Source organism: Myotis myotis, unplaced genomic scaffold, assembly GCF_014108235.1.
Source record: "Myotis myotis isolate mMyoMyo1 unplaced genomic scaffold, mMyoMyo1.p scaffold_m19_p_13, whole genome shotgun sequence".
Taxonomy (NCBI): Eukaryota; Metazoa; Chordata; class Mammalia; order Chiroptera; family Vespertilionidae; genus Myotis; species Myotis myotis.
Genome location: NW_023416317.1, coordinates 8,581,037 through 8,606,048, shown reverse-complemented (window position 1 = coordinate 8,606,048; position 25,012 = coordinate 8,581,037). Strand labels below are relative to the sequence as shown.

Sequence of the window (25,012 nt, the reverse complement as noted above, 5' to 3'; positions counted from 1 at the left end):
TCTATCCACCGAGCCAAACCGGCTAGGGCTGAACAAAACATTTAACGACCACATTGCTCAAGTATTAAGAAGAGCGATCTGGAAAATAATGCACATGGACTGGCTCTGCCTTTTACACCAGTGGTTCTTAACATCATGGAACCTGTCCCACAATGACCATACACCACAAACATTTTGCACATATTTTGCAAGTTCACAGCCCTCCTGAAGCCTGTCCAAATACTCCACTTCAAAAGTGGTAACAATGCCTGCTGGCATGGCTCAGTGGTTGAGCGTTGGCCTATGAACCAGGAGGTCACTGGTTCGATTCCCTGTCAGGGCACATGCAGGAGGCAGGCGATCAATGATTCTCTCATTGATGTTTCTATTTCTCACTCACTCTCTCCCTTCCTCCCTGAAATCAATAAAAATATTTTTTTTAAACCACACAAAACAAACAAACAAAGGACAATTATACCTATTTAAAAAAGTGGTAACAATTTCCAGAAGTTGACTCACTTTCTCATGGACATCCTAGTAACACCACCTTCTCACAATCTTTCAGCTTATTTTGTAAGCAAATCAATGTTAATAGTTAAAAACTTCCTAGAATACTAATGAGCTTGAAAAAGTTTTATTGAATAGTTTTGGATGCTGCTTCCTACCTTTTAAGTTTAAGAATAAAAAAGGTATTTCAATAACAAAACAAATATATAGCAGAGTCATTTTCCTTTGTGTGAAGAAATATGAATGAACTGTACCTAAACATTTAAAAGCAAATTAGTTCACTGACAAAACTTTAAATTTCTCAAGAGCACAGCAAATGCTAAACACACTACGCTCGTGTTGCTCCTTCAATAGCTGGGGAGTGGTGAGCGCTGGCCTATGGCTTAGGATCTGCGTCCATGCTTGTTTCCTGAGCCTCCTCTACCTCCGAGAGCTTCTCATCATCTGTGATTGAGACAGAAACATAAAACTTGAGTCAAATTTGCTTAAATTATATGTCTAATAAATATATGAAAATGTTTATCCTTTATTAGACAGTCAATTTAAAATAAAAATGGCAAAATAATAGCCTATGACTGTAATCAGCACACACAAGTGGTTGGTTTTAAAAGTTCCATTTTGGTTGTTCTTGTGTATTCGTAAATGTGAAACTGATGTAAATAATGTAAAACTTACGTGATAGATTTCACTTTAAACAAAAACCTAGGTCTTAGCTTTTCTTGAAAACAATCAGATCAGATAATACAAAAATTTCCTATTGGTTATAATCAATACCATGAGCAAGTCTACAGTTCCCCCAAAGCACCCACTATTCTCCTGAGTATGCAAATATGCTTATCACTAACTACTTCACTCACTTATGACCTGCCTGGGTCCTGCATCGTTACTTTATAGCAATAAACTATAATAAACCAAAAAAATTCCAAATCTATTATCCTTAAATTGCTCTTAATATAGACTACTGGATATGTGTTTAAATCAGATATTACTACAAATTCAGATTTTTCTGCATATATTCAGAAAGCTGAACAACATGAGTACTTTCTAACGCCATCCAACTACACTGATATTCTAAAATTGAACATGTACTCTCTCTTTGAGATGTATATTTTAGAAGGCATGTCCCTGGGCCATTAAAAATCCTTATAAACATTCGTTATTAAACTATTTCTACTTACTTTCCAGTGTTTGCTGAAGTTCGTGGATGGTACTAAGAAGAACATGAAACTGTTTCCGTCTCAATTCCAGCTGTGTTAACAAGAAAAAAATTAACACACATTGATCTATAAACATACACATCATGAAATCTAACATATATATGCAAATACCTTGTCTTCAACACTTTCTTTAATATGTGAAAGATGCTCCAATTCTTTGCCCAGAGCTTCTAGTTCCCTGAAAAACAATAAAAGTGTTATATTTTGCTAATGGAGGAACAGAATTCATAATAACTAACTTTTTAATTACTAGTTTTTAAAAATAAAAAAAGGATGAGTTATAACACTCTATTATAATTAGACTTTTAAAGCTACTGTGATTTATTCTTAACTTCTAAGTATGCATTTATTTTCATTAAAATGAAACTTCTATATACTTTTTAAAGTATAGGAAAACATAGATAACAGAATATCAAACCCCAAGAATTGATGAGTTTTAACAACATTTTGTCATACTTATTTCAAGTTGGGTTTTTGGGAAAAGAAATAAAACATTGCAGATTTGCTTGACACACTTTTAATCTTACCCCCAGTCCTCTATCCCAAGCCATTTTTCTTCCTTTACCACCCACTCAGGCAATCACTATATTATTCCAATCCTTTTTTAAAGCATATATTTGTATCTCTAAAGTAGGTTTACAGTTGTTCATATGGAAAATAATACAATAATTAGTAAACAATAATACAAGAATGAACTGTGTTTCTCACACTCGCAACTGTAAACCTACGTTTGCCCCACCTTACATATCTTCTGTTTTTCTTTTCTCTGATTATGTGTTCAAAAAGAGTATTTCTACTTTATTCTTTTTAACTACTATTTAGTATTACACTATATAAGTAGGACATATTCTATTTATTCATTTTCATATTGATGCATATTATATGTGTTTATTTCAGAACTACAAGAAGTATAGGCAGGAGCATTAAAAATATCTATTTAATAGTATTAGACTATGTCATATTGGCAGCCTGGTCCCTCCTTTTGAAACATATTATGTATTCCTAAAAAAAATGGAATGCATAGGCCAGTATGTAAACACATATAAAGATTAGTTACTTTCTAGTAAAGCTCTAAACTTACTTTAATGTCTCATGCCTGTCTGGATGATGCTGAATCACTTTTGCCAAAGCATCATATTCTGAAAGATATAAAATTAAGGTTTTTTTGAACCTGGATATCAAAACAAAATGTATAATATCACAAGTCTTTCCAAATCACTTTCCTAGTTCATAAGGAAATGAAAGGTTTTAGGAAGGAAAGAGTACTGCCAGTGTCACTTGACTCAGCTACAACTGCAATGACACACGACTTCAAGTGTTCCAAGCAAGCACGATAGCTCCTGCTCTGTTTTCCACTTGCCTTTTCATGGGCAGAATACAAGAGGCCAGCAGAGGCATACGTGATCTTAAGTCATTACTGATCCAGTGGATGATTCTAAAGAGGACTGTATACTATTTGCCCAGCAAATAAACCATCAGCAAGGTAAATGTAGCATACCATTAAGTCCAGACCTTAGACAACAGCAAATTGTACTTCTCACTCATTCTAAAGGCAAAGATTTCAGAAACCTAGAAATGATTTAAAATTCAGGAACCTTGTTTCTGCTCCACTGAGACTTCCAGGATAAACCATGTATCTTCCGTTAATCTTTCTTATGAAATGATAAATAGCAGCATTCATTTGAAAGCCCTCGTCAACAAAAACAATGTGTAACATTTAAAAATAATTTACAATTGATTTATTAATTGGTATATCTTGCTGTAAACTCACCACCAAAACTTGACCACATGCATTTTAGACTGAATTAAAAAAACAACTTTAAAAAAAAGGAATTGAACATCATTGTAATTATTCGTTAAAAAGTAAAATTTATTGTTTTGGAAATCTGCATATTAATTCAACAAAAGTGTGACAAACAAAAAAAACTTAAGCCATAAAAACGTACAACCCCCAAATAACCATTAACATTTTCCATTTCCTTCTAGTTTTTCATATATGTCACAATTCTTTTTTTTTATTTATTTATTTTTTTTGTTTGTTTTTTTTTGTTTTTTTTTTTTTAATTAAATCTTTATTGTTCAGATTATTACATTTGTTCCTCTTTTTTTTCCCCCCATAACTCCCCTCCTCCCAGTTCCCGCCCCACCCTCCGCCCTCACTCCCCACCCACTGTCCTCATCCATAGGTGCACGATTTTTGTCCAGTCTCTTCCCGCATCTCCCACACCCCTTTTTCCCCCAGGAATAGTCAGTCCATTCCCTTTCTATGTCCCTGATTCTATTATAATCAACAGTTCATTCTGTTCATCAGATTATTTATTCACTTGATTCTTAGATTCACTTGTTGATAGATGCATATTTGTTGTTCATAATTTGTATCTTTACCTTTTTCTTCCTCTTCCTCTTCTTAAAGGATACCTTTCAGCATTTCATATAATCCTGGTTTGGTGGTGATGAACTCCTTTAGCTTTTCCTTATCTGTGAAGCTCTTTATCTGACCTTCAATTCTGAATGATAGCTGTGCTGGATAAAGTAATCTTGGTTGTAGGTTCTTGGTATTCATCACTTTGAATATTTCTTGCCACTCCCTTCTGGCCTGCAAAGTTTCTGTTGAGAAATCAGCTGACAGTCGTATGGGTATTCCCTTGTAGGTAACTGAGTTTCTTTCTCTTGCTGTTTTTAAGATTCTCTCTATCTTTTGCTCTTGGCATTTTAATTATGATGTGTCTTGGTGTGGTCCTCTTTGGATTCCTTTTGTTTGGGGTTCTCCGCGCTTCTTGGACCTGTAAGTCCATTTCTTTCACCAGGTGGGGGAAGTTTTCTGTCATTATTTCTTCAAATAGGTTTTCAATATCTTGCTCTCTCTCATCTTCTGGCACCCCTATAATTCTGATGTTGGTACGCTTGAAGCTGTCCCAGAGGCTCCTTACACTATCCTTGCATTTTTGGATTCTTTTTTCATTTTGCTTTTCCGGTTGGGTGTTTTTTGCTTCCTCGCATTTCAAATCATTGACTTGATTCTTGCGCTCCTCTGGTCTGCTGTCGGGAGTCTGTATAATATTCGTTATTTCAGTCCGTGTATGCTTAATTTCTAGTTGATTCCCCAATATAAGATCGAGGGTCTCATTAGTTTTCTTGTAGATCTCATTAAGTTTATCGGCGGCTTCTAAACAGTTCTTGAGAGACCTTAAAAGTGTGGTTCTGAACTCTATATCTTCCATTGACAATTTTGTCCTGTTTCTTTGTCTCCGCATTTTGTTATGCTTCCTTGGTGCACCCCCTAGTGGTCTTTGTTCGCAGTCTTATAGTTAAATCTTGATTGTTGTAGCTAATTCCAGGGAGGGTTTGACCTCCAGGCCAAGTGGCTATGAGAATCAGCTGTGTCAGCAGTGAGAGAACTTCTGTCCTCTAGGGAGGTGCTAATCTAGCCTTTGCCTGAGGCTATCCGGCAAATGCCTTTGTGCAGGGCTTGGGCGGGGCGGGTCGAACAGGATCAACAGGGTGGGCCGGAGAGAGCAGTTATGGCGGCTCTCAGTCCTGTCCCCAGGGGCTCTGCCTCTCTGAGTCCCAGCACCCGCTGCAAAGCTCGGAGAGAAAGCTGCACTCGCTCTGACCGAAGCCAGACAGTCCCGCTGCTCCCGTTTGAGTCTGGGTCCCTAAAGACTCGCCCGGATCTGGAGCTCAGAGTCTGCGACTCCCTCCCGATTGAAAACGCCAACCGCGCCCTCCGCCGCCAGCCCTCTCCGCGCACTCCGAACCTCAGAATTTGACTTCAGCACTGCGCCTCCTCTGAGTGTCCGTATGCGTTTCTCTTTCCTCCTAGTTGTAGGACTTCCACTCAGCCAGCGTTCCTGTGGTTCTGGGTGATGTCCCTTCCATTTTTTGGTTTCACTTTTGAAGTAGTTGTTCAAAGCAGCAAACTCCGGCGTTAACCTATGCCGCCATCTTGGTTCTCCCACAATTCTAATTATACATTTTATTTCTTTCTGTCTTTCTTTCAATTTACATTATAGGAGGAACAATACCTCTGCCTTTAAAAATTGTTTTGAAATTGTTTTTATGGACTGCAATAAGGACATACCCTAATTTAAGAACAAAGAGAGCAAAACTTTAACCTTCCTCTTATTATTTAGGCAGCTTGTAAATATTTGCTTGCTTTGTACTTAATAAAAACTCAGTGGGCTTAAATTATTTTTTTAAGTACTCCAATTAAACAAACAACAAACAAAATCCTAAATCTAATGTACTTGTGTAAATAGCCTTTGCAGATTAACCATTATATTATTTAGGCAAAGGGGTCTGAAGACAGTAAAAAAACAAAAACAAAAAAATAAAAAAACAAATACTTAAGAAATACTTGCATAATCATTTCAATCCAGGAAAAATAAAATTTTTTTAGCATAACCTTCCTTCTCTATTTTAAAGAATAATATAATTTTGAAGAATTAAGTTCGGCTCCTAATTCTTTTTTCTTTTTTAATCCTCACCCGAGAATATTTTTCCATTGATTGTTAGAGAGAGTGGAAGAGAGAAGAAAAGACAAGAGAGAAATATCGATGTGAGAGAAACGCATCAATTGGTTGTCTCCTGCCTATGCCCAACCAGGGCCCAGGCTGGGGAGGAGCCTGCAACCGAAGTATGTGCCGTTGACCTGAATCAGACTTGGGACCCTTCAGTCTGCAGGCCAACGCTCTATCCACTGAGCCAAACCAGCTAGGGCTCCTAATTCTTTTTTACAATTCAGGCTGATTCTAGCTAAAGATTTTACCTCACAACATTAAAAAAAAAAAAAAATCATGAAAATCCTAGTCAGTAATAAAGTATTCGCACACTAACTAAATCCCATAAAACTCTTACCTTGGCGATTTTTCCGTATTCGTTTTGCTTGAAGAATCTGCTTTTTGCACTCAGCAATTTTTTCATGTGCTCCAGCAATGCTACATTCTATAGAAAAAGGTTTTTTTAAGATAGTTGTAACAACATCTATAATCTCCATCCATTTTCAAATTTAAAATGTGTTTTTAAATTAAGTTCCATTGCTAATAAAATAGATGCTGACATTATTTTAAAAAATTGTAAAGTACTATATCATATTAAAATACATTTTTGTAACTGATTTTACTATATTCTTTCTATTAATATTGTTATTGTCATTATTTTATTACTAATCAAAGAAAAATACTTGCAAGTATTATTTCCCTTAGGCCATAAAAATTAAAATTATAGCTAAAGATTAATTAATTTAGGTTTCTTTACCTATTTCTTTGTAAATTTTTTCATAATTTTCCATTTCTCTGAGATTCATATCATATACCAGCAAAGTTTTGCCCATGGAAAATTCACACTGGGACAGTGTACTCAGCATACGTTGGTACTGGCTGTAACTAATAAAAAAGAGAGAAAAACGGAATAAAGGTTTTTGCGGATTACCAAACTTGAACTATTTATAGTGTAGGCAAACATTTGCTAATTAAATTACATAAAGTTCTGAGAGAATCCTTTGCTTTACTTTAAATAATTTAGACTATCTGTCCCTTGTTTTCTTTCCCCAAATATAGTACACTTGAGTTTATAACTGCTTTAGTTAAAAATGCAAAGATGGTATTGTTGTTCCTATCAGTATAAGTTTAATTTAAACAGCTACTTGTTTTACTTTTTTAAATGTTTTGATCAGATTTTTTGTCTTCACAATTCTCACAATTTTTTCACTCTATATGGTTATTTGTCTATGTGAAAAGCTAATTCAAATGAGGAAAATTTTTCTAATTTAAAAATTATTAAATATGTATAAAACTTTGCAGCAACCTATTAGCTTATTAAAAAAAGAACATTTTATTTAGATATTTAAACACATATCTGCTAAAAGTGACTAAATAATGAGCCTGGATTTAATCTTCATTTCTTCTAGTCACTATGCCTTCTACACCTTTTAACAAACATAAAGCAGGCCTCTCCAGAGAATTAAGGCCAGAAAAACCCACTCGATTAACCAAGAGTTGACTCGATTGGACATTTAAGGTGGGTGAAAATCTGCAATATTATCAGAACTGTGTATAAGGCCTAGAATCACATGAGGACAGTGGTATAGAAACAACAGTGAAAAGATATACCCCTCTTCCTGGGATCCAGAGTTGCACCATTTAATGAAACTTTTCACTAGCAGATTAATTCTTCGATCATCTCCAGCGCCATCTCCATCAATTAGGAGACGCTTCCGTATGACTTCGTCTGGAGGAAAGAACAATGTGAATTAAAAGACCATCTGGCTCTTGTTAATTTCAGAAACAAAACACAAGTATCACTACTCATGCATTCATCCGAAAGAAAACTAATGAAATGTAAATGTACTCTATGCCACTGAACTGTACACTTAAAAATTGTTAAAATGGTCAATTTTATATTATGTAGGTTTTACTACTATATATATACATACATACATACATATAACGCTGATGAGTATCTATGTGTGTCAGGCATTATCTTAGGGCTGGGGTTACAGCAGTGAAAAGCCCAGCCCTTACAGAACTGTGATTCTACTGCTGGTTTGATGAGTAGAAATAATTTTCAGGTACCGCCAAGGAAATAAGCTAATAATTCTTGGAGAACTTTATTTGGAAAAATCTGTTCAGACAGAAGGAAGATTGAAGTTCTCATGTCTCTGACTAGTGTGAGGTCCTTTGGTGAAAGGAATAAAAGGAATAGAGGAAAGAGTGGCAGCCTAGGAAACGAGAAGAGAAATGGGTCAAATAAATGGACTCAGTGTTTGTTTTTTTTAAATGTGTAATCTAGTCATTATATATGCAATGTTCTTTCCCCAAACGGATTTTTTTTTTTGAACAAGTCTGTCTCACTTTTGCTCCAAGGCAAAGAAAAACAGGAATTAGAAAAGCAGCAGAGATGATTATGATGAGTAAGAAGTGGCCTGGCAGCCCTGAGCTATTCTTCCTGTACAAAATCATTCTGGATCAAAACAACAGAAAGACAATTTGAAACCACATCAAAATATCATTTTCATCAAGAAGAATGGCAGCCCTAACTGGTTTGGCTCAGTGGATAGAGCGTCAGCCTGCGGACTGAAGGGTCCCAGGTTCGATTCCGGTCCAGGGCATGTACCTTGGTTGTGGGCACATTCCCAGTGGGAGATGTGCAGGAGGCAGCTGAATCGATGTTTCTCTCTCATTGATGTTTCTAACTCTCTATCCCTCTCTCTTCCTCTCTGTAAAAAATCAATCAAATGTTAAAAAAAAAAAAAAAAGAAGAAGAAGAAGAATGGCAAAGAACAAATGACCTGATAATAGAAGTGTTAGCAAGAGTGTTGAGAAACCGCACTTACATACACTGATGGAAAGTAAACTGGTACACTCTTTGCAGGGCAACTGGGCCAAAACAAACACTATTTAAAAGGCACATTCTAGGAACTCATACTCTAGATACATGTGCACCCATGCACAAAGATAAATGTAAAGGGATGTCCTTAACAGTGCTGTTTGTAGAGGAAAGATTGCAAACGTAAACATTCACCAGGAAGAAACTGCTTAAATTACATAATGTTATGCAGCCAAAAGAATAGTGTGGGTGTATATATATAACGTTGCCAAAAAAACAAAACAACCCAGATGTTAAATAAAATGAAAACAAAACAGGTGCAGAACACACAGCTTGTTGCCATTTGTGTAGAAATGGAGGAGGGCTTGGTGTGTGTTTGTGTTCACACATCACACATGCAGTATGCTTTTTTATTCACAGAGTATCTTTGGGAGAATATACAAGAAACTGGTAATACTGATCGTTTCTGGTAAGAGATGACAAAGAATGAGAAGATTTAATTTTCTAAATGGCTTTGTAGAACTGTGTTTGGTTTTTAACATGTGCATGCATTTTTTATAATAATTTAAAGTGTAAATAATTCCTGGAGAGCCTGCCTGATGAATCAACAGCAAAATCTTTAAACAACAGTTCCTGTGTGTGGGCAGCATTCTCGATGGCAGGTGCAGCTGAGATAAACTATAGAGGGCAAATGGCTTTTTTAAAAATTTATTCTGTGACATCAGATAAACATTTTACAATTGGGTTTTGTTCTGAGTCATGGCTTTGATAGGCTGCTTAGATTCATCAGGTGTTTTAATTTTACACTTTAAAATACCAACTAATGCTTTGTTTTTAACCACCAACAATGCTATTTGAGGAGATGGAGACAAAACACAGTACTTGAAGAGATTAAACTGCAGAAAATAAATTGATTTTTTAAAAAAGTATAAACATGTGCCCTGGTGGTGTGCTCAGTGGTTAGAGCATTGGCCCACGCACTGAAGGGTCTCAGGTTGGATTCCAGGGCAAGGGCATGTACCTGGGTTGCAGGTACAACCCCAGGCCCGGTCAGGAGGTGTGTGTGGAAGGCAACCAATTGATATGTCTCCCTCACATTAATATTTCTCTCTCCCTTCTCCTCCCTCCCTTCCACTCCAGCAATCAATGGAAAAAATATCCTGGGGTGAGGATAAACAAACAAACTTTGTTAAAATAAAAGTAAATATACAATGGATAAGCAGTCTGTTGTTCAATTTATTTATTAATATATTTTTTATTGATTTCAGAGAGGGAGAAGAAGAGATAGAAACATTGATGATGATAGAGAATCATTGGCTGCCTCCTGCACACCTACTACATGGGATGGAGCCTGCAACCCAGGCATGTGCCCTTGACTGGAATTGAACCCAAGACCCTTCAGTCCGCAGGATGACCCTCTACCCATTGAACCAAGCAGCTAGGGCTGGTGTTCAATTTATACTGCTCAATTCCTTTGTCAGTCTTCTTATCTCTGCTCTTCCAATTACCTCTCCTCCCACCCCAAACCCCTTCTGCCTCCCAGATGCCTAGACATCCTACTTTATTGAGGATCAGGGATTTCAAATATAAATGCATTCAGGGAACAGGAAAAAAGGAACAGAGAAATTGGGGAGTGACTACCCTGACTTAGGGGAAGCTATTACCAGAATGAGTTTTTCAAGAGATTTTTAAAAGTTTAGTAACTAACAAAAAAGGTTTCAAGCAGATTTTGCAATCATTCCACCTGTGTACTTAAAATCTGTGCACTTTTATGTATGTAATTTCCCAATTACAAACATTTTTGAAATATGTTTAAAACATTATAAAGGCCTAGTAAACTTGGAGAAGGGTTCATAAGGACCAGTCCTGTCTTGCTCATTCTTCTTCCTCCCTAGCCTCTCACTGTGTCTATATTTCTGATGCTCAATAAATATTTTAAAATTGGTTGTGGCGCCTGCCTGAGAGCATCTGCCCTCCAAAGAGAGCTTTGTCTCAATAAACCACTAGTAAGTAGCACGCAGCTTCCTTATGTTCAGGTCCACAGCAGAGATTTCTCTTCTTGAACAAAAGACATGAACATCTGATCACTGAGCAGATGCATCTATAGGTACCAGAGTAAGTTCTGAGGATGTGAAAGAAAGCGCGGAGTTCTTTCACTTCAGTTAGGGAAATAACACACACGTGACTGCTAATGAGTGACAGACACACAGCAGAAGAAATTAGGATGAGAGCTCCCTTTGGTTTGGGGATTTTAGGAGAAGTGGAAGTTGAGCTGCTTTTTTGATATTTAAAAACTATCAATTAAAAAAGCTAAAAGACATCTATCAAAATTTCAAATAATATATATCCTATGAATCAATAATCCTAGATATACTTGCACATGTGCAATATGACATATGTTCATCAACAGGGGACTAGTTAAATAAATTTTGGTACAGGAATATGATGAAATACCATGAAACTATAAAAAAGCAAAAAAAAATGCCAAAACCGGTTTGGCTCAGTGGATAGAGCGTTGGCCTGTGGACTGAAAGGTCCCAGGTTCGATTCCGGTCAAGGGCATGTACCTGGGTTGCGGGCATATCCCCAGTAGGAGACGTGCAGGAGGCAGCTGATCGATGTTTCTCTCTCATCGATGTTTCTAACTCTCTATCTCTCTCCCTTCCTCTCTGTAAAAAATCAATAAAATATATTTTTAAAAAAAAAAGCAAAAAAATCAAAGTACTGATACAAAGAGATCACTTAAGAAAACTTGTTGAAAGAGCAAGGTGAAGAACTGTGTGTTTGGCATGTTTCCTCCATATAAAAATGAAGGGGAATAAGAATATATATATTCACATGTGCGTATATTCACAAAGATACCCTGAAATGATATACAAGGAACTAATAAAAGAGGTTACTGCGAGAGGGGCAGTGTAAGGGGACTAGATGAGCAACAAGCTGTAAAGGGGGAAACACGCTTTTATATCATTTGATTTTTGAGCCATATGCATACTCAAAATCTGTTAGCTGTTATTTGAAAAAGAAAGCTCTGATGTGGTGATGGTATCATAGGTGTTTGCATATGTTCAAACACAATGATTTGTAGACATTAAATATGCACAAGTCTTTATATATTACTTATGCCTCATAAAGCTGTTAGGGGAAAAAAGCAACCAAAGGTCCTTTTCCAATCCCCACTGCTGTGGGCTGCAGCAGCTGGATCTGGGCAGGACTGCCCAGAAAACCAGGGAGGCTGGGAGAGTGAGACAAAGCCCAGGACCAAGTGCATAAAGGCCGTCGGGGGTCAGAATGGGAGTCCACACTAGTCAAGGCCATGCTAGTAGACTTGGACCTTGCTGGTAGGCAACTGGGAGTTTCTAAAGGCTCCTGGGCAGGACTTTCCAGCAGGATTAAGCTGAGGGCAGGGTACAAAGTGGACTACAACTGGGAAAAGGACACAGGCCGGGAGGCTGGGTGGGGGCTACGGCAGCATGTGCGGTTAGGAGCTGCAACGGCATGAACTGAAGCAGAGATTAGTCACAGATCTCAGGAGGCAGGTCAGGGCTGAGCAGAGACCTGGTGAGGAACAGGCGAAGGCATGCGGAGGAGTCTGTATGACCGGTTCTGGGAGCGCAGAGGACTCTGACCAGAAAGCCAAGGCCATTTTCTGGCTTCAGTCCTGTCCTTTCTTTTAAGAGCAGAGAGCATTTCCTCACAGCCCAACTTCTGGGCCAGTGTTCTGGTTAGTTCACAGTGTTTACTTTGAGGGTGTGTATGTATGTAACCAATATTTAACTTCACCTGCAAAATGGGAATAAAACTTCGCACTTTGTAGGACGTCTGTGAAACTTTAAAGAAATAAAAGTATACAAAAAAGCATGCCTGTTCACAGAAGGAAAGCAGGGAAAAAAAGATATCCTATCTTTATGTTAAATGTAATCCACAACTTGCATCTCCTAAAAATGGTAAAAAATGAGTAAATGTTGAATATATATCATAGATAGATCAGTATACTCAGAAAGATATATGCTATGCATTTATGCATAAAGTTTTGCCCAGTTAGGACTGCTCACAAATTTGGTTATCTCAGACTTCATATTGCAAGGTTACAACTTTCCTACCTTAAACTGCATGGAAGAGTTGCTGCCTAAAAAATTCTCTGGGGATGAGAATTACTGAAATCCCACATATAAAGCAGAGCACAGCTCCAAGAGCAACAAAATAAAACAAAGGGGCGAGGGGCCAGTTTAAAAACAGGCTCTGTTCTTTCTCAACTTAAAGATGGGCTGCTGCGGACAGTTCCCCACACACGTGACGTGAGCATTATTATTTTTAATGATACCTCATCAATTAGCTCTAGACTGAACACACCTAAGACATGTTCTGTTTACTATATACATTGACTTCATAAATTATCATCATGCTTGAAGCTCTTTATAAGCAATTTGAATGCTAATACTAATAATTCTGGCCGGCCTTGGCCCACCCTGTAAAAACAATAAAGATGACTTAGGAACTATTTTATTGATGTTATCAACATCATTCCTTACTTGTCATAATTACTTTCTTTACTGACTATGAGGATCAACGTCATCGGGAAAGAGCTTTTAAACCAAAATGCTTAACGTCTGCCCTGAGAATGGTTTTCTGCTCGACTTTAGGCCTGTAGGGAGATTTCCTACTGCATTTGGTTATATGTTGTACCATAATTATACCTATAAACTTTTTGCTATTGAAATCACTTTAAAATCAGTTATGACACCTGTATGTTGACAAGCAAATATTTCCTCATAAAATTGAGATGCATTTTAGACCTCTTCCTGTCTTATCTGCCATCCCATATCTACAAGAAATTACCCATTTTCCACAAACAGAGGCAAGAAGAAATTACTCCTTTATAGTCACTAAACCAACTCTCCGTTTCTAAGCCCTCTGGCCAGGTGACATCGCCATTTTAACTGGGTTCTCATTTTGGTATGGAAAGACAGTCTCTCATAAACCCAGACGAATCCTCCTTTCAAAACCCATAGTTGTTATTCTCCACAGTAGCTATTAAAACCTCGACTACAAAACAACTTTTCAGAACATCTAACAGCAAACATTCAAAAACGAAAGAGGAAAACAATTTGGAAGATAATAATGGCGGCCAGCCTCCAAAGCACTGACTTCTTCAAGGACAGGTGCAGGCTTGATAACTATGGCCAGAACCTCCGGTTAGGACACCTCCACCTGCCCTCAAAAATGACTCCCCCCACTGTAAGCCCTCACAGCACTGCAACCTCACCTGCTTCGGGAACAGCAATCCTGGGACCTACCACTGAAGATCAGCATTTCCTTTAGAAGGCAAGTTAGGTTTAGCAGGGAATATTGCAGGCATGCAAACCCACCGCTGGCTTTTTCCAGCCAGGTATTCCTAAACCCTCTGAATCCAAACTAAAAACCACAGGAAAGGATAATAATTTCAGACAGGATTACAGCAAAAAAACAGCTGGCATCAGGGCAATGTAGTAATATGTGTCAAAATTAAAAATACATATAGCCTATGATCTGTACTGTATTCTAAAAATTATTCCTACAAGTGTGCAAAGACATCTATACAAACAGCTCCACTGTAACACTATTTGGTAAGAGCAAAAAACTGAAAATAGCTAAATAGATTTTTTAAAAGCTGTGGAACGTTTATACAATGAAATACTACTTGGCCGTACAAAAGAAGGAAATCTTACCCTTTGCGACAGCATGAATGGACCTGGAGAGCATTAAGCTAAGTGAAATAATGTTGGGGTCCAGCCCCAGCAGATCCAGGGGTTCCCAAAGGTGTGGACCGAGTCAGGGAAGAAGGAATGACATGGAGGCAGCGTTCAGTTGATCAGCATAGCCAGGTTCTCCCATTATTCTGATGTTACATCTGTATTTATACCATTTGATTTTAATCCTATCCATTCTATTCCAAAGGTTAGGGCGTTTGTTATCTCCATTCCAAGGTCACTACTCTATTGTTCTGTTAAACTACAAGGAAGTAACTGAAGGAGATTATCCTAAGTAAAGATTATTCGTGATTGTTCGTAGTTAAAGTGATTAACTGCCTGCCTGGCACTTAGTTAAGGGGTTTTATTCCGTTCCTTAGTCCTGTTAGTCCCTAACTCCAGGGAAAAATCCCCACCTGGGGAAACAACCTTTCTCAGGGAGGTGGTCCTGTTTAAAACACATAGTGCTAAGAGGGGGAGCAAACATATGCCATATACGCCAGATCCCTTGAAACATAAGCTGTGCAGATGTTTCTTCCCTGCAGCGACTGACTGTGTCAAGCAGCAAGGGTGGACCAGCTTCCGGCAAAATAAGCCAGTCAGAGAAAGACAAGTACCACATGATTTCACTCCGGCCAAAATGAACTAATAAGCAAAACAGTGACAGAGGCATAGAGAGCAGGCTGACAACTGTCAGGTAGGGGAATGTCTGGGGGAGATGGGTTGAGGAAAAAAGAAAAAACTCATAGACACAGACAACAATGTGGTAACTGCCTGGACAGGGGTGGGATGAGGGTGGAGGGGTAGAGGGAGAGGGAGGAGGATATAGTGGGAATAAATGGTGATAGACAGAGACTTGACTTGGGATGGTAAACATACAATACAGTGTACTGACGATGGATATTAGAACTGTGCATCTGAAACCTGTATAATTTTGTTAACCAGTGTCACCCCAATAAATTAATAAATAGAATAAAATACTACACATTGATACAAAAGAATAAGGAAGGACAAGTTCCAAGCTCTATCATTAATTGCAGAAATATAATATAGAAGAGGGTGGAAACACCTGTATAAAATTTTAAAGGATATATACATTTTGGCATATTAACAAATACCTAATGCTTGTAATACGCTAGGAATTGTTCTAAGTGCTTTTCACATAAAAACACATTTAATCTGCACAACAGTCCTATAAAACAGATATTATTACCCTTATTTTACAGATACACGTAAAAAGACATTTTTATTTGCCCCAAATTAAATGTCACAGGAAGTAAGGAGTAGAGCTGGGACTCAAACTCAAGAGTTTGCACCAGAGAAGGTGCTTTTCACTTTTTATGAGCATTTAAATATCATTCTGGAAGGGCACACAATAGAGTTTATAGCGATGACCTTTGGGCAGCGGGATTAGTAAGGAAGGTGAGTAGAGGAAGATGACACATTTCTTCCTGAATTTTCTGACTTAAAAAAAATATCAACAGTGGTTGACAGGTAGTAAGCTTAATGGTATATTGAGGTATTTTCCTTAATTTTTTCTGCATTAAAAAAGTTCTAATCAATGTTCTTTAATAAATCTATGATGTGTTAACGAGAAGAAAGTTGGTTTGCCCTGAGCTGTTAACAAGAGAGACCAAGGCTATGTAAAAACAATGTGTGTACAGATTCCTGTTAAATTTATCATTAGCTCCTCCCTGCTCGAGTTATTAAGCTGACAGAGGTATATTCCATTGTGTTTGATTCCTTATAGTAAATAACACCTAGCCTTCCTCCCCCTTTTCAAGAAGCTTAAAAGCATTAAAAACAATTTTTAAGGCCAACACTATTAAGAAGATACAAAAATGGCAGGTGGAAAAACAATAAGATAATTTGATTCCTTTATGTAAATACTGATCTCTTGTGAGATACTTAGGACCAGTCTAAATGAATTGCTGATGCCAAAGTAAATTACTTAAACCAAAATTAAATTTTTTAAAAATAAAAATATTGTTGAGGTCTTTTATTTTTCTCTAGATTTACTTAAATATTTAGAGTACAGTACTAATAAAGTCAAGGTTGAAATTCCAATCTTGCTTTGAGAAACCATCCATATTGGCTAAAGAAACATTATTTAATAGTTGAACTGCAGCCCGAACCCTTGGGCTGGGGCCATAGCCGAGGGAACAAGGGGGCAAATTCATTGGCGCTAGTGAAAAGCAACAAGCAAAAACCCCTGAGCCCAGTAATGTCTAATTAACCCTGAGCCCACAACAAGCAAAACCCCCTGAGCCCACTAATGTCTAATTAGATTAGCAACTGAAATAGAAGCAGCAGCAGCAGACACTTATACAGTGTTTATACACTCCTACTTGATGACCAAACATCTTGCTTACTTTCACTCTGAAAAGTGTCCTGCTCTGGACAATAAAATAATGGTCACTGAACTTCCAAGTGCTTTACATACAGTATCACACTTCATCCTTGAAACCACCCTCTAGAGCAGTGGTTCTCAACCTTCTGGCCCTTTAAATACAGTTCCTCATGTTGTGATCCAACCATAAAATTATTTTCGTTGCTACTTCATAACTGTAAAGTTGCTACTGTTATGAATCGTAATGTAAATATCTGATATGCAGGAGGGTCTTAGGTGACCCCTGTGAAAGGGTCGTTCGACCGCCAAAGGGGTCGTGACCCACAGGTTGAGAACCGCTGCTCTAGAGTATGTATTATTACCTTCCTTTACAGATCTGTGGTGTCACCTCTGCAGTCATAGGAAAATATAAACAATTACATTAGAAAGTCATAGTACAGGTCCATTATTTTGTCACACTGTTCTGAGGCATATTTAAAACGATTATTTCAAATTTTTATAAGCATATATCCATGCATTTGATTTTTAAAAAAGACCACTAAACTGTCAAAACCAATAAGCTCTATTAAATGCAAAGTACAGACACATCCAGCACCCCACCACCCCCCTTCATCTCCCATCTGTTGCTCTGGCATATCAATATATCTACCTAATGTTCTCTGTACTGCAAAAGGGCTTCTGAAATGATTTCTATTAGGGTACTAACACTGTTTACCACCCTTTAAATTAACACATACAAAATACAAACTGTGAACACAGCTTAAATTAGCAGTGATAACATCTAAACTGCTTTCCAGTTAGCCAAAATGCTGGAGTGCAACAGGGGAGAGAGGATGGCCCTGCCAATAACTGGCTATGTGACAGTAAGTCACTGACTGCACAAAACCTCCATTTTTCCATCTATAAAATTACTGTGTTGGTGATAATATCCATAGTTCAGTATCTATAGATAACAATACGGGATTTCTCTCCTTCCCTCTGAGGCAGGGCAGTTCCTCAAATTAATCCAGGTGTCCTTGTGTTGGGTGCAGGACATACAGAGCTTGTCCTCCAGGACGTCTTAGTTCAATAAGATAGGCAGCCCCATATGGAAGGATTACATGCCAGGCATCTCAGAATCAGATTCCTCAGAGACAGGCACTGGTACTCCTCTGAGAACTTTTCAGGAAAATGATGGAGCTATGGAAGCCACCCACTTCTCAGTCTTCTCCACTGCCATCACCCTAATCCAAGCCCACCTGTCTTGTCTCTCCCTGCTCCATTTCTGCCTTCCCAGAATCCATTCTCTACACAGCGGCCCAGAATGATCTAAAAGATCTATCAGATCACTAACTTTACTGCTTAAAATCCTCCAATCACTTCCAAGTACCCACAGAAGACTTCATCTCCTCTCCATGGCCTGGAAGGCTCATTTACTTTTTCCAACCGCCTCCTGTGTCACACCTCTCCTGGCCCACCTCCGCCTGGACCCGGCCTCCCTTATTTTCCCTGGGGGGAGAAGAACTTGTTTTCACCTCAGACCTCTGCACTAGCAGTTGCCTCTATCTGGAATACAGTGGGGTCTTGACTTACGAGTGTCCCGACTAACGAGAGTTTTTCAAGATACGAGCTGTCTCTCGGCCGATTTTTTGCTTTGAGTTGCGAGCTAAAATTCGGGTTACGAGCCAGCTTCAGACACCCCACCGCTAGTTGGCGCAGCGAACGTCACAGTGAACGCCACAACATCAGCCCAGCATCACGTGTCTCACTCGTTCACTTTTTGATTTGACAGACGAGTAATTGGAGTTACGAGCTCCGTCACGAAACGAATTAAACTCGTAAGTCAAGGCCCCACTGTACTTTCTCAGAGTCTTCAGAGTTGACCCTGCAGGGCTCACATTAAATGTCACTTTTGAGAGCAGCCATACCTGATCACCCTATTTTACCTAGTTGCTGGCACGCCTTCCCCATTACTCTCTCTTCCATCCCATCTAGTTCATTCTCAGAACTCAATTAACTTCAGAAATTATGTTCTTTTTCAGATATTACTTATTTACTGACTGATTGCACACAATTGCTTCTCTCTCTCAAGTAGGAGTCAGGCCTTCCTCTGCAGTTTACTGCTGTACCCAGCACCTGGCATCGTGCCGAAAAGGTAACCAATAGATACTTGTAGGTGTATCACACATCTCTCTCACTTCTGCTTGATTTTTACCAAAATCTCAGTTGAAGAAAACCACATTAATGAGAACTGCCTGAAGAAGTTGTAGTTCATTCTTTCCTGCATGTCTACATATCCTTAAAGCAAACAAGCAAAAAAACTTTGTTCTGAACCTGGTCAGTTTGCTCAGTGGTAGAGTCAGCCTGAGGACCAAGGGGTCCCAGGTTTGATTCCAGGTCAAGGGCATGTATCTCAGTTGCCAGCTTGATCTCTGTCCCAGTCAGCCTTTGTGCTGGAGGCAACCAGTTGATGTGTCTCTCTCACATCAATGTTTCACCCCCCCCCCCTCAGCCCCCTCCCGCCCCACCACCTTCTTCTTCCTCCTCCTTTCTCTCTTCCACTCTCTAAGTCAATGGAAAAGTATCCTCAAGTGAGGATTAAAAAAAATTTTTTTTTTGCTCTGAATTAACGCAGACCAGCAAAGCTATTTGCCTAAACCACACAGTCTATTGGCTTTAGCTTTCTAACTTGTGATTTAGCCTTCTTTGACCTAATAATGATGTGTTAAGACACAGCCCAATGGTCTTCAGTGCTAAAAAGAAAGTTGATGATCTGACACTGGCTTTTCTTTAAAAGCACCCCAAAGCCTTTTCTCCAGTGTCGAAACCACAAAAACGGCTTGTCTCGGTTATCTAATGCTGCCTTCTCTCATAAACACTAGCTCACAGAATGGACCAGCTCTTGGTATGAACTGCTAGGGAAACAAGAGCCACTGTCACTTTCTTGTACTAGTAAATGTAGCAGACTTTACCCTAGCATTCTGAGGATCACCCCCACTTGTAACTTCTTGGTTTTCCTGGTCTCCATGTTCTTTCTGCCCTGCTTCCTCTCCCATTTATTTTGTGTTTACTCATTATGGTAAGTTGCCTTAAATATTTTCTAGAATAAGCTAAATACGTTAAGTATTAAGGGTCACAGCAGCAATATACATGAAATAACATGGTTACAGGTGAAAGATGAACTGGTTCCAGGAAAGACAAAAGGGGACAGATGAGGTAGGTCTTGAAGAATATGCGGGCTATCTCCAAGCAGAGAAGGGCAATCGTGAGATTAGAGGGAAAAGGCACAGTTCTCATCTAAGGAAAGCGGAGAAGAGATGAGTAAACCAGCTCTTACACTTAATACTATTTACTGAACATTATGTATCAGACTTGGTGCAAAGCACTTTATGACTTTTATTGCATTTAATCCTAGGTTTTACTATTATGCCCATCCAAAGAATGAAACCCAGGCTCGGAGAGGTTAATTAACCTGCACAAGGTCAGACAACTTGCAAGTGGTGGTGCCGATGGCCTCTCAGGACGTAGGGGGCACTTGACTGCAGTCAGTAACTTTACTAGAACTCATCTTCCCTTCTCATCTCCTGACAAAACCTCTCTCTCCTTTGAAGTTCTCTTCCTCAATAGAGAAGTAGCACTCACAAGCAGTCACTCAACTCAGACACCTGGGATAATCCTTGACCCTTCCCTCATCCACTCAATCACTGAAGTCCTGACACTGCCCCTCATCTCTATCCCCCCGTCCACTCCTCTGCATTCCCTCTTCACTGGAGCCCCCATTAGCCCGTATTAGGACCACAGCAGTAGTAGCTGAGACATTAATCAGAATGGTGAAGGACAAGAACTCTGGAGCCATTCTGCCTGGTTTTGAGCCCAAGCTCTAGACCAGGGGTGGGGAGCAATCCGGCCCAGGGGCCCTATAAAGGCCTGCAAAATCATTTGGTCTGGTCCTGTCAAGGCATCAGGGGTGAGTTAATTACATGTTTGACCAAACACAGCAGGCTAATTTTTAAGTTGATAATTTTGTATGGCCCGTGAATGATGTTATAAATATACAAACAGCCCTTGGCAGAGAAAAGGTTCCCCACTCCTGCTCCAGACCGGTGATGGCGAACCTATGACACGCGTGTCAGAGGTGACACGCAAACTCATTTTTTGGTTGATTTGTCTTTGTTAAATGGCATTTAAATATATAAAATAAATATCAAAAATATGTCTTTGTTTTGCTATGGTTTCAAATATCAAAAAATTTCTATATGTGACACGGCACCAGAGTTAAGTTAGGGTTTTTCAAAATGCTGACACGCCAAGCTCAATAGGTTCGCCATCACTGCTCTAGACCTTACTACCCATGCAACCTTGGGTAAGTTACTTAACATCTTTGTGTCCCCGTTTCATCTGTCAAGTGGGGATAATTAGGACACTGTTTGACATACAATAAATGTCATGTAAATGTTAGAGATTGGGGTGGGGGACTTAACTCCTCACTTTCCCTTTTCTCATCATCCTTCACATAGCAGAGTGTAGTGGTGTTTTTTATTTTTTTTATTTTAAATATATTTTATTGATTTTTTACAGAGAGGAAAGGAGAGAGACAGAGAGCCAGAAACATCGATGAGAGAGAAACATCAATCAGCTGCCTCCTGCACATCTCCCACTGGGGATGTGCCCGCAACCCAGGTACATGCCCTTGACCGGAATCGAACCTGGGACCCTTCAGTCCGCAGGCCGACGCTCTATCCACTGAGCCAAACCGGTTCTGGCAGTGTTTTTTATTTTTAATGCAAATCTGATCACATGGGACTTTTCATAGTTTCCCATTGCCCTCAGAAATCTCTGGCTCTTAGCTTTCTAAATTCTAGCCAATATTTGTCATCTTCGAGCTGTTCCAACACTTTGGGGCCTTTGCACAAGTCATTCCCCCTGGAACACCAGCCCATGTATTTATAAGGGGATTAAGGGTAACTTTTTCAGGGAGGCTTTCTGACCTCCAAGGATGAATAAAGAAATCTTTGTTACATGCTTCTACAGTTCCCAACCTGGTCCTTCCCCTACGGTAACAGTTGCCACACTTAAAACTAATCATCCACCGTGTCTTTCCCACCAGCCTGTAACCTCATAGGGCAAAAGGTCTCCCCTGCTGGTTCTGGGCTGTAATCCCAAAGCCTAGCCCAGGTGGAATGACTGTCTACTGAATCAATGAAACTGGAATGAAGCAAACGTACCATTACCCATGAAGTACCTGGATCTCTGAGATCTCCCCGCCGCCTCTCACTGTGCTTTATCACACCCACAAACTTGTGTCTATTACTTTCCTCCCACTGCCTGGTCCCTGGAGACCCTGTCTACCCCCAACTCTTCAGAAGTGACCTCCACAGATATCTATGACTACCAGCCACTCCCTCTCCAAAGGGACCAGGCACCCCTAGATGTCCCCTTCCCAGATGTCAGACTTCCTTCCTCCTTAACTGGATACCTGCTTAGGTCCTCCCTCCATTGCCCATCATGCCTGCCCACCTTCCTCAAGGCCTCAAGCTGTTTTATTCAGCTCAGTGCAGAGACCACCCTCGGAGTCCCTCCTCCAACCGGTCACCTTCCTCAATGGCCCTCACAACTCTCCATAGCCCAGCCTCTACCTCGTCCGGCCTTCCTTCCAGCAGACAAAGCACCCACCCAAGCCAAACACACTCAAATCTCTTATGGTCCTGATGCACCCCAGGTGGCCCCAACCTCTACACCCCGTCCAGGGCCCGCCCGGACCTCACTGCGCTGGAGCCCGCGGGGGCTAGAGTTCCGTCCCGACTCCTCCAGGGGTCACTCTGCGGCGCCGACACCCCGCTCGCGGGTCGCGGGTCGCGGCCTCGCCTCCTCCCCGCTGGCCCGAACCTCGCCCTCCGAGTCCCCTTCCCCGCCCGCCGCCCGCCCTCGGGCCCCCGGGTGCGGGCCTCCCCGTCCCCCCTTCGCGGCTCCCCGGGGCCCACGAGCGCCCAGCGCGTCCCCGGCAGCCCGCGCCCCTTCCGGGCCCCGCCGCGTGCGCTCCCGGCCGACCCCCGCCCGCCGGGGCCTCGGGAGCGGCCGGCGAGTCCGCGGCGGCCGGGGCTCGCGGGGCGGCCGGGTCGGGGGCCCGGCTCCGGGAGCGGCCGGGGCCGCCGGCGGCGCCTCACCGTCAGTCACGGCTCCCATGGCGTGCGCGGCGGCGGCGGCGCGGGCTGAGGCGGCGGTTGGCGGCGGAGGTCAAACTCCCACAATGCAGCCGGGTAAACAGCATGGAGGCGGAGGCGGCGCCCGCGGCCGCCCGCTCCGACGCCTGAGCCGCGCCGCCGCCGCGGGACCCGCTCCCCGGCTGCCACTCCGGGGCGGCCCGGCCGGCGCGCGTGGAGCCTGCCCGCGGGCGGCCCCTGCCCCCGGCCGCCCCGCCGCCGCCGCCCGGAGGCCGCCCGAGGCCCCGGCCGCCGCCAGGTGAGCTCGCGGGGCGCCGGGGCGGCGGGGGCTGCGGCCGCCCGGGGTCGAGGCCCGCGCCTGCCCGGGAGGGGCCGCGGCCTCCGCGTGCGGCGGGGTGGGCTCGCGCCGGGGGCGGGAGCGCCGGGACCCCTGGGCGCGGGGCGGGGCGCGGCGGAGGGTCCCCGCGAAGTTCCGCCTCTCGCGCCGGCGGGTCTGCAGCGCGCACCGGCGCGGGGCGCGGCCAGCGGGCGGGGAGGCCGGGGCCCCGGGAGGCGGGAGGGGGGCGAGCGCTGCTGCTCCCCGGGGCCCGGCGGGGTCGGGAGGGGAAACTTGGGGAGCTCCGGGCGCAGTTCGCGGCGGGACTGGGAGCGCCGTGCCCGCCGTCCTCACCTGGCGGCCCGGCGCTGATCGGGGATGGCGTGCTTTTATTTATTTATTTATCATTCACTTATCATTTACGTATTTATCTATTTATCTTTTATTTATTTATTTTTCTCTTGGATTAAAAAAAAAGCCTCTGTGCCTGTCCCATCTTAAGGGGAAGTTGAAAGTGAAGGGAGGGCGGTGCTTCATGGGAAACGTCGCCTCGCGAGTCGAGTTACACGTTTCCGGGGCCCCCTGCGGAGTCCGGGGGCATCGCTCCCCAAAAGTCACTTGGATTCCCTGTCGGCGAGTTTCTGGCCAAGGGCAGCCTTGCGGCGGTGAGCGGCGCCCCCGGAGGAGCGCGCCCGGCGGCCCGCTGCGGGGACGTCAGATGGGACAGGCTGCGCTGCCCCAGCGCGTCCCGAGCCTCGAACCCGGGTTGCATGTACCGAGCGAGGACTTACTCTCCCGCCCCGGGCCGCGCCCCCTGGAGCCCTTCAGGGGGATGGCGCCCTTCTGGGGGGTGGAGCCCTTCAGGGGGATGGAGCTCTTCTGGGGGATGGAGCCCTTCTGGGGGGTGGAGCCCTTCTATGGGATGGAGCCCTTCTGGGGGATGGAGCCGTTCTATGGGGTGGAGCCCTTCTGGGGGGTGGAGCCCTTCTGGGGGATGGAGCCCTTCTGGGGGTGGAGCCCTTCTGGGGGATGGCGCTCTTCTGGGGGATGGCGCCCTTCTGGGGGATGGAGCTCTTCTGGGGGATGGCGCCCTTCTGGGGGATGGAGCCCTTCTGGGGGATGGCGCCCTTCTATGGGATGGAGCCCTTCTGGGGGGTGGAGCCCTTCTGGGGGATGGAGCTCTTCTGGGGGATGGCGCCCTTCTGGGGGATGGAGCCCTTCTGGGGGTTGGAGCCCTTCTATGGGATGGAGCCCTTCTGGGTGGTGGAGCCCTTCTGGGGGGTGGAGCCCTTCTGGGGGGTGGAGCCCTTCTGGGGGATTCCGTGTCCTCGCTGAGGTGGGGTTCATCCTCCCGCTTCTCCCAGGTCCCAAAGGGCAGAGTTCATGCAGACGTGTGCCCGGGAAGTGGGCTTAATTGGACTTCTAGTTAGAAACCAGTACGTGGAAGA

General features: G+C 42.3%; 2 protein-coding genes across 8 annotated transcripts in view; one reads left to right on the top strand and one right to left on the bottom strand.

Annotated features, from left to right (window-relative positions):
- Positions 1–597: 597 nt before the first annotated feature.
- THOC7 (THO complex 7) lies at positions 598–23,408 on the bottom strand. 2 transcript variants are annotated; one of them, XM_036331675.1, is made up of 8 exons: positions 23,252–23,408; positions 7,814–7,931; positions 6,960–7,087; positions 6,561–6,647; positions 2,785–2,842; positions 1,815–1,881; positions 1,665–1,734; positions 598–930 (listed from the first exon to the last, which is right to left on the bottom strand). In XM_036331675.1, exons 1-8 carry the CDS (start codon positions 23,268–23,270, stop codon positions 863–865), a joined length of 615 nt encoding a protein of 204 aa, XP_036187568.1. In that variant the 5' UTR covers positions 23,271–23,408; the 3' UTR covers positions 598–862. The 2 variants fall into 2 exon arrangements, with proteins under 2 accessions (XP_036187568.1, XP_036187570.1); XM_036331677.1 differs by lacking the exon at positions 23,252–23,408 and adding an exon at positions 22,848–22,872.
- A 5-nt stretch (positions 23,409–23,413) lies between these two features.
- Positions 23,414–25,012, top strand: part of ATXN7 (ataxin 7) — a 172,852-nt gene continuing 171,253 nt past the window's right edge. For all 6 annotated transcript variants that reach the window (XR_004971455.1, XM_036331671.1, XM_036331667.1 and 3 more), the window contains exon 1: positions 23,414–23,546. The gene's annotated coding sequence lies outside the window, so the exon portion shown is untranslated. The remainder of the gene's footprint in view (positions 23,547–25,012) is intronic.